Source organism: Rattus norvegicus, chromosome 3 (genome assembly GCF_021556685.1).
Source record: "Rattus norvegicus strain SHRSP/BbbUtx chromosome 3, alternate assembly SHRSP_T2T, whole genome shotgun sequence".
Classification (NCBI taxonomy): Eukaryota; Metazoa; Chordata; class Mammalia; order Rodentia; family Muridae; genus Rattus; species Rattus norvegicus.
The window spans coordinates 52,985,356-52,995,227 of record NC_141536.1 but is presented as its reverse complement, the minus strand read 5'-3'; the positions used below and the strand labels follow the sequence as shown (position 1 = coordinate 52,995,227).

Genomic DNA, 9,872 nt, shown 5'->3' with positions numbered 1-9,872 from the left:
AATTAAATACTACATACTGGGTGACTGGCCTATAGTCAAAAACTGACTAGAGGGAGGTAGTCACGGAGACAGCACAACACAGGACCCTCTTCAGCACCTTCACAGCATCCTTAGAGTCTCGCTCCTCACAGGCACTAGCAATGGAAACCAGGGTGTGATAAATGGAAGGCACACACCGGATAAAGGAGCCTGCGAGAGAGCGCTGGGTAGAAGGGAAGAGGAAACTGCAATAGAAGCAGCACTCAAGTTTGATCTGAAATTTTGTTCTAGAAAGTATGTCAGCCTATTAGTAAGGGTCCAGGCATGACGCAAGAAGGGTGTCACTAACTAGGAGGCCCTAGCAATCCATCACATCAATTCCCATGTTCAGAGGTTACAGTAGATTCAGAAATCACAGTTCCCTGCAGAGCCCAACTGTCAGTCAGTAATGATTAGTGTATGTATGTGTGTCTAACCCATAGCCCATCAAGGATAGCTATGAGGCCTAAGACTTAAAACACTCTGAGGTATGTGTGTGTAGTATATTATTTTTTTCTTGTCACTTGATTCCATGGTTCTGGAGCATGGTCATTTACATGACCATGTTGCAATGTGACATCCAAAGGTTGAGCAGGCCTGCAAGGGCTTCCAAAGCCTCATACATATACAAGTTGGTTATCATTTTCCCATTTTCCAGGAAAAAAAATGAGGGAGAGGGGAAAAAAAAGGATGTTTCACAGAGCAAATCATAATGACAACTGGACAGAAACCAAGTTCCTCATACCTGGCTGAATAGAGGTTAGCAATCCAACCTTGAACTCTCTCTACCCAAGTGTTCTACACTGACGTGCCTTGGAACTCTTCATCTACCAGGTCACCGTTACAAAGCAGGAATGATCTCAATGGGTAGCTTTCTGAAAAGCTGCCTTCTAAGTTTTCTTTGGCTTAGTCAAGGAACATAAAAAACAAAAACAACAATGAAAAAACAAAAACAAAAAACACTCCCAGTTCTGCCTCAGGCACATCAATTTACCCTTCTGAAGTTGGTTTTCTTAGTCAAAATGAGAAATTTGGGTCACTTGATCTTTAAGGCCCCTCCTTAATATAATAATATAAGCCATGTACACATTTTTAGAAGTTTGTGAGTGTGTGTGTGTGTATGTGTGTGTGGTCTGTGTATGTGTGTGGTGTGCGTGTGTGTGGTCTGTGTATGTGTATATGTGTGTCTTTGTGTGTGTGTGGTGTGTGTATGTTTGTGTATGTGTGTGTGTGTGTGTGTGATGTGAGTGTGTATGTTTATGTGTGTGGTCTGTGTATGTGTGTGTGTGTGTTGTGTGAGTGTGTATGTATGTGTGATGTGGTGTGTGTGTGTAGTGTGTGTGTGTGGTGTGTGTGTGTGATGTGAGTGTGTATGTGTGAGTGTGTATGTATGTGTGATGTGGTGTGTGTGTGTGTAGTGTGTGTGTTGTGTGTATGTGTGTGTGTGGTGTGAGTGTGAGTGTGTATGTATGTGTGATGTGGTGTGTGTGTGTAGTGTGTGTGTGTGGTGTGTGTATGTGTGTGTGGTGTGAGTGTGTATGTGTGAGTGTGTATGTATGTGTGATGTGGTGTGTGTGTGTGTGTAGTGTGTGTGTGTTGTGTGTATGTGTGTGTGGTGTGAGTGTGTATGTGTGAGTGTGTATGTATGTGTGATGTGGTGTGTGTGTGTGTGTGGTCTGTGTATGTGTATGTGTGTGTCTTTGTGTGTGTGATGTGTGTATGTCTTTGTGTGTGTGGTATGTGTGTGTGTGTGATGTGAGAGTGTGTGTGTGTGTGTGTGTGTGTGTGTGTGTGTGTGTGTGTGTGTGTCTGTGAGCACAGGCACTTGCCATGACATGTGTTAAGTAGGCAGAGGACAACCTCAGGCCCTGGTTTCCTTCCCTGTTTGACATGGTGTCATTTTTGCTTCATGCTCCATGCATCAGGTAGCTGGCCTGTGACCTCTGGGGACTCTTGCCTCCCATCTCGCTGTGGAATCATTGGTACTATGAACACCCTATACTGAGTCTGGCTTTATGTTTGCCCTCACACATGTACAGCAAGTACTTTAACCACTAGGACATCTCCCCAACTTGTGGCCTGAACTTTTGATACACACACATGATGGGCCATTTTCATGGTTAAAAAGAAGATTCAGATTTCTTTAAATAAATGACTTGTTTTAAACTTTAGAAAATAACACACACACAAAACAAACTTGTAAATGGATCATTTACCCCATGACCATTTTAACAACTGGCCAAATCCTATTTTCACTTTCAAGTAAGCAAATATGACAATTTTGTTTCTATTTCAGAAGCATTCCAAGTTGACCATTAAGCAAAAGAGAACAACTGGAAATACTAGGCCAGCAGAATATGTTATGGCCATATGTACCATGAAAGGAAGGGCCATAGTCCAAGTCAGAAATTCAAGGGCAAGTTCCAGTGGTTGGTCGGTCATAAAGCTGATATAGTTGAGAGCATCCACACACATTTTTGGTGCATGCTGTATGCTTGTGTGCATGCTCATGACTGTGTGCAGGTACTCTGACATATGTGTCTATATGCATGTGGAAGTCAGCTGTCGTCTTCTATCCTCCACTTTGTATTTTAAGAAAAGGTTTCTCACTGAGCCTGGAACCTGCTGACTCAGCAAGGCTGGCCCACTACTGAGTTCTAGGGATCCTACTGTCCCTGTCACCCTAGTGATGGGATTGCAAGAGTGCACCATTGTGAGTGTCAGGATTTTCACATGGGTGCTGAGGATCCAAACTCAGGTCCCAAAGCTCACATGACAAGCATTTTATAGACTGAGATATCTTCCCAGTCCCTACAACCAGTGTGTCTTAAAAATAATAGTAAAGTATATTACATTACCAGGGCACACCACAGCAAGTGGTAACATGGTGTGGTTAGCTCAGTTACCCAGATATTGTTCACAGTTCAGTACTAGAGTCTGCAAACCTCCCTTCTCCTGTCTCCATGGCACCAGTGTCTTGCTGAGTGTGATTTCTCTGGAGTACTAGGGGCTGGAAAGCTGCAGAGGGAAGATGAAAGTTGATCTATCCCGTTCTATTCCCAGTTTTTATTATCTGGCCAGTAACATACTTTAACCCAAGGCATTAAAAGGGCCAGCTTTCTGCTCAGGGACACCAGCTTGCTGGCATCTCCTGCTCAGAAAGTTTACTGGGCCCTGTTATGCTTTTCCGCTCCTTTCTGAAATTCCATGACCCTGAGTACTGGTGTTTTCTTGCCATCACTACCTTCAGGGTAGCACTAAGCCTGTCCTAGAGTTGTTTACTACTCATTCGCAATGGGAAAGGTACTTACACCAGTGTACAAGCTAATTACTCTCTAAGTGCACTGCTTAGTTCATAGGCAGACCATCTCAAGATGGATCTGTGAGCTGACTCACTTCCAGGCGCAAGGATTACTGCATGGAGGTGATCAGCACCATTCAGTTGCTCTGATGTATACAGCCTCAGTGGGTGCCCAGGAACCATTTTTCCTAAGCATTGCAGTAACTCTTACCAAGCTCCTTGTGGTTTCTCTCTTTATCAAGCCCCTAATATGACAGAAGCTAGATATAGGTATATATGCTTAACAGTTTTTCATTTAGGTATATTCATATATATGTTTACAAAATGGATGATGATACAGAAATGTACCAAGTGGTAAAAAGCAGGAAGCAATTATGTTAACGTGCAGATTATAAGAAAAATTTCAACCTGCAGCTTAGAAGCGTGTGTGTGTGTGTGTGTGTGTGTGTGTGTGTGTGTGTTACCTTCTTTATGTTACCTTTAAAAAAATAGAACAAGGAATTTAAAAATATTTTTTAAAATCATGACAAATAGACGATTCCATCTAAAAGTGATCAAGCCTAAACCAATCAACCAAACAAAAACAATAGCCCACATTGGCCATTAGCTCTCCATCCTCCTGCGTCCACCTCTTCAATGATGGGATTACAAATGTATGCGTGTACTGGGCAACGGTTTGGTTTATTTCAGGGCACTGAAATGTGTGTGCATTTGTGTAATTAGGACTCAGGCCTTCAGAGCACCTCAGGTATCCTTTTACAAAAGCATTTGCCTCTCCCATTCACTCTTGTGGGCAGAGCTACCAGTGAAATAGTACCAATAGATCTGGAAACACCAAATTAGGCTTGCTTCAAAGTATTTTAAGTATTTCTCAGCCTAGCAATAACCCAACATAATAGTTTCCTTAGATGTCTGTAAGGTAAATGCCACAGTCTTGACATGCCTAATCTTTTAGGGCAGAGAGAGCACTTGGTGCCCCTATAAGATGAGCTCTGGGTGATTTGTCTGAGCTAAGGAAGGATGCAGGGTACTGAACAGCTTAGAATGCCAGGAATTTTTCTATGAGTTGGGGAATAATCAACGCATTTGATTCTCCAATAAAAGTCAGCTTATTTATTCCTCAGTGATTATGAGAAATTGTGTACCATGTTATTTGTAAAAATCTAAACACAAAAGTGAACTTGGGGCTATGTTGGTAAAATGTACCGATTCTACTAAAAATTTACAATGTTATGAAATTTTCATTCTAATTTTCAGGATGTATGCACAGCGTTTTCTCTCTCAGTTTAAGACAGGTAAATAATGTTGTCTTTTCTAAGCTCATAAAACTATTTGAAATACTTAATTTTTTAAAAGTTACTTAAGCTAAAATAAGGATTTGATTTAGTCAATCTAATTAACCTGACCAGAGGAAGAAGTCACGTGCAGCCTGGCCAAGTGAGCAAGCCAGGAGTACGTACGATTCAGTAGTGTGTACCTAACTTGTGTTTCACATTTAGAAACTTCAGTGTAACCTTCAGGATAATACCTATCCTCTATATATTTGTACTTTCTTGACCAAGAAACAGAGGGTTGACAAGATGTTTGCAAAGTTGTGTACAGGTATTTTGGTAACCTGATTTAACATACACAATTCTGTCTCACATGGTGGAGGTTAAACCACGCAGTTCTTCTGAATGGATGCTGTTCAGACAGCACTGGAGAAAGAACTTCCATACAAGCCAATTCAACCAGAACATGTTTTGCTCTTTTACTGTTTTTAAAGCATCTGTTATATTCTGAAAAGAAACTAGTGTAAAAATGGTAAAGTTTAAGAAAAAATAAATTCCCAAGCAAACATTCTATTGACAAGTCTCTTTACTGCTTCGCATGGTCCGCTGGCCTTCCATTCTTCCTACACTGCAGTCTGGACAAAAGCTACTCTCCTGCCATTCAGTTTGTGTAGGGGCGGAATGAACTAGCATGAACTAGATCTATGCTGAAGTGCTTCCTGGGGTGATGTCATATGGTCACATTTACCATGTAAGAGGCAAAAGGAACCATCTAAGGAGATGAGGGGACAGCACAAGAGAGTGGCCCTGCTTCTCCTTCCCTTTACACCATCCAACACTCTGACCAACAGAAACAAGCATGAACCCCCAAACCTTGGTCCTAAAGTCCATGAAGGGCAATGTTCCTGCCTATGGCTGGCTAGCTGTCTTCTCCGTGTAAGCATACAGTGCTTCATGCTTATTCATCTTCCCTAAGTCTGAAAACACATATACAAGGGTTCAAACTAGGCAGTGCCCGCCATGTCAGCTCACACCAGTTGCAAATTTCTCCACCACGAATATGAAGTTCATCCACTTAAATGATCTCAAATGGCCCTGGATCCTGTATTCTTATTGAAAGAAAACAAGCAAGCAAGTAGTGACCTGAGGAAATGACAGTGAAAAGTGTTTCTAAGGTTTAGCAGTGGGAAGAGGACACTTTCTACAGAGCCATTCCACAGGTATAAGATATCTGAGAATTCAGACTTTTAAAACAAAACATATTTGAAAACCTCACATCAATACTTATGATTCACTAGCATGTTATGTGGCCTACATCCTTTTTAAGAGACTATTTTTCGTAATAAACAAACACTGATATTACTTTGGAGGTTAGCAGTACGAGGTACTTTTAACATGAACCTTCCATTTTATGTTAAGCTACTACTGTTAACACATCCAAAAATATGAGAGGATAAATCTTCATGAGTCTTGAATTTAAGCACCCCGATTGGTCACTAGTACCAGTAAAGCATGGCACCCACCAGGCAAAAGATAACTACACCACATAAAGAAATACTCTGTGTGGATTAATTATCCTAGTTCACATGACAGTTAGCAAGCCCGGAGTGCAGACAACATAGGTACCCCCCCCCCCAAAAAAGCCAAACTAACCACCAGCAGTATGTCCTGTTAACCCTGTTAATTAATGTGCAAGACACTGAAACAGCAAACTACTGGCGATGACAACCACTGCAGTGACCAGGGGTTTCCGGTCATGTGACACGCAGTGCTGAAACTCTAATCACACTCACGGAATCAGCTGAACATTGTAAGTGCTAATGCCAAAAAGGTAATAACCACACAGAGAACACTGAAGACTTCACGACTGCACTGCAGAGACAAACTGCTTCCCAAGGCATTTTAGACAAACGACTAAATGAACTTTTTGTAAATGTTTTCATAAATCCAGTTTAAATGTACAATCAATTCTTTGGAAACCTGCTACAGTACTTAAAAGTTCTCACATATTAAAAACTGGACATAGGCCAATGGCCATATAAAAAATTATATGAAGGAATTTGACTGTCCCTACCTGTTTCAAGAACCGGACTCCGTAGCTAAATACATAGAGGTAAAAGGAAAATCTCCACCTGTAGAAGTTAAAGAAATGAAGACATTCAGTTAATATATTTTGTGGTATATTTGAGATATGTAAAGAAATTAACAACTCACTGGAATTTGAGACCAAGCAGGACAAAAAGGAAAACAAGACAGAATTAATTAGAAAATTAACTAATAAACAGACGGGAGTAATTCCAAAAAGCTCCCAATGAAACTGGAAAGCAGTGACCAACCCTCACGGGAAGTCCCTCCTGTGAGTGCTGCTGGCTCGCTCATACAACGTGCACAGCAAAAACGGATGTCACCCACATCCCTGGTCAGCTTTCCTGGTGGTTATGCCTGAGTGTCTGTGCGTTTCTTTGCATCTGGTATACAAATTCTCTGTCAGAACCTAAAACCAGGGCTGCCTCCCTGGACGTGGGACACAGGGTTCATGCTCATGTCATGCTGGGCGGCACCACACTGAATTCCAAATAAGTGTTGAACAGAGCCCTCCATTTTATCTTAGTGAACCTTGCAGCTTATTGTTTAGTTCTGGTACAGACCACAGAATCTTTTCATTTTGTACAAATCTGTCAATATCCTTTGACCTCAATCCTATCTCTGTAAGGTAGTAGCCTTTTCCAATAATGGTAATCCAAGGACTTGGTCCACTTTAGAGTAACGTTTGTTTTAGTCCCTTTCTCTTCCCATTATACTGAACCAGTACACTGTAAGAATTTGCTTTACTTTTCTGGCCTCTGGAGAATTTGCAACCGTCCTAGTAAATGATTTATAACAGCTGTTTCAATTCTGACTATTGTTAGTAGGCAATGATCAGACAGCTTTTATGTATAATAAAACTTTTATGGGAGTCACTGGAATTCTTACTGTCACTTACACATCTGCATTTTACCCCATCACCAACATGACCCAGTTTTCATAAGACACGGGTTCTATTACAGGAGCACTGATGCTTACCTATTTGAATAACAAGTTCCAATGAATATTTACAAGGCCGATTTTTTATTTCCACAAAATATCTGCAGGGAGCAAAAATTGCAAGCCTTTTGAAACATGGGAGAAAATTATTTATGGAGTTCCATACGGGCTGCCATTTTTAAATGCTTGCTGCAAGCCTGTTTAGTGTCCTCCAGACTTTCACTAAAATATCTCAGGGTAGACGTAAGGAAAGGTGCACATAACCAACCAGGAAGACACGAGGTTTAGTCTCTTTCTAGGAGCAGGGAAGGATTCTTATGATAGTGAGAGAATAAAATTAGATTTAAAACACGCACACACACACACTTGCACACTACACATATACACAGAGGCACATACACATGCACACATCTTTTAAATGAACAGAGGTAACATTAAACAAATTATGGGCCTTAAAAGAAGCAGGAAAGTCATCCTCCTCCATCCCTCCTTCCCTTCCCTTCCCTCCCTTCCCTCCCTCCTTCCCTTCCCTACCCTCCCCTCCCCTACCTCCCTTCCCTTCCCTCCCTTCCCTCCCTCTCTCCCTCCCTCCCCACCACCTCCTATGTATCTCCCGCTCTACACTCTTAGCAGCCTTTCCCAGAATCCTAACCCTTGCTTTTTGAGACATCAGGAAAATCCCCCAAGTTCAGTTAGTGATCGCTGTCACAACTATAAAGAAGGAGAAATACTTTGCTTGGTGATTCAGATGCAGAAAAGGTTTCAAGACAAGATGATCTTTGAAAATGTTGCACCTTGGGGTGGGGTGGGTGTGGAGCTCTTCCACAGCTCATACACAAAGCAACAGAGAACAACAAGGCACTGGAGATAGCTTATTTGAAAATCTTCTCGCCCGCTGAAAACAGGTCATAGCCTACAAATGTCGATTTGCTATTAGGTCAGAGACCTCAGAGACAACGTTTACTGAGAAATAAAAGGACAGAGAGCAGGACCAAAGGCATCTTCCCTGTGAGCAGATCTGAAGGGATCATTTGCAATCCAGCAGCAGAAATAGCTGAACACTGGCATGGATCTATCAACTGGTCTGAGTATAGCAAGCAAAGAGCACACTAACAATCACAGAATAAATACTCCAAGGAGATTTCCTACAGGAATCTGAAGTCACTTTTTGGGAAAATATTTGGCATCCTCAATGTGATTCCAAAAAAAAAAAAGAAAAGAAAAGAAAAAGGCCAGGACTACAAAAATCATAAGACAAAGGCATAAACCAATTCTTAAAAACTGTTGGAGTGAAAGTAGATTTTTAGATGCTTTCTAAAGAACAGTTGTATGGATTCTGAAAACTGAATTATTACATGCATGGGGAGAGAGAGGAAGGACATGAAGTTGTGTAAGTGCTGGGGAGGAGCTGGGGGGAAGAATAGAATCAAAATATACTGTATGAAAAAAAGTTCAATTAATTAATTAAAAAAAGACAATGCACAGAGAAAATCCAGTCTCGGAAACAGATGGTAAGCAATCCCAAGAGAACAAGACTATAAAGCTTGATAAAACAGACTGCAGGGCTGGGTTTGGAAAAGTAACCTAATTATAACCGTTTCTAAGGAACTGCTAGTGAAGAGTTGATAGAAGTAATCATCAAAGACACATTTGAAAAGAAAAGTGCTTTAAAAAAAATCCAAGAATCAAATCATGTTCTAAACAATACCAATTCAAAGCCACATTCAGACGGAAATTTTGAATCCTAGAGTAAAAATGAAATAGAATCCTTCTGTATTCAGGCAAGAAAACAAAACATGTCAACCCACAAATCAAATAAAAGTGTCACCATTGGCGGGGACAAATTTCTACAGTCTTTAACTTCTCATTTATACCAGCACAAAATGGGAACCCTTGACCAAAGAAAGTCTTAGCCAGAAACTGCCCCTGTCATTGGTAAGGGAACTCAAAACATATTCTCATATTCAGAAGTTCTGCAACTATGCTACTCCATAACCTTCGTTAAGTGGTGTGCTGTTCTGTGTGTAAAATATACACACCCACAAAAAAAAAAAAAACAATCTCCTTTACAATAGCTATTGTATCTTAACAAATGTATCTACAGCTAAATAAAATACATTATCGAAAATTTTTTAAAGATTTTATTTATTGTATATGAGTACACTGTAGCTGTCTTCAGACACACCAGAAGAGGGCATCAGATCTCATTACAGATGATTGTGAGTCACCGTTGGTTGCTTGGATTTGAACTCAGGACC

General features: G+C 40.9%; 1 protein-coding gene across 3 annotated transcripts in view; it reads right to left on the bottom strand.

Annotated features, from left to right (window-relative positions):
• Positions 1-9,872, bottom strand: part of Cers6 (ceramide synthase 6) — a 248,819-nt gene that overhangs the window by 111,599 nt on the left and 127,348 nt on the right. For all 3 annotated transcript variants that reach the window (NM_001399362.1, NM_001399363.1, XM_087653543.1), the window contains 1 exon segment: positions 6,665-6,722. In NM_001399362.1, coding sequence (NP_001386291.1) covers positions 6,665-6,722 — 58 coding nt within the window.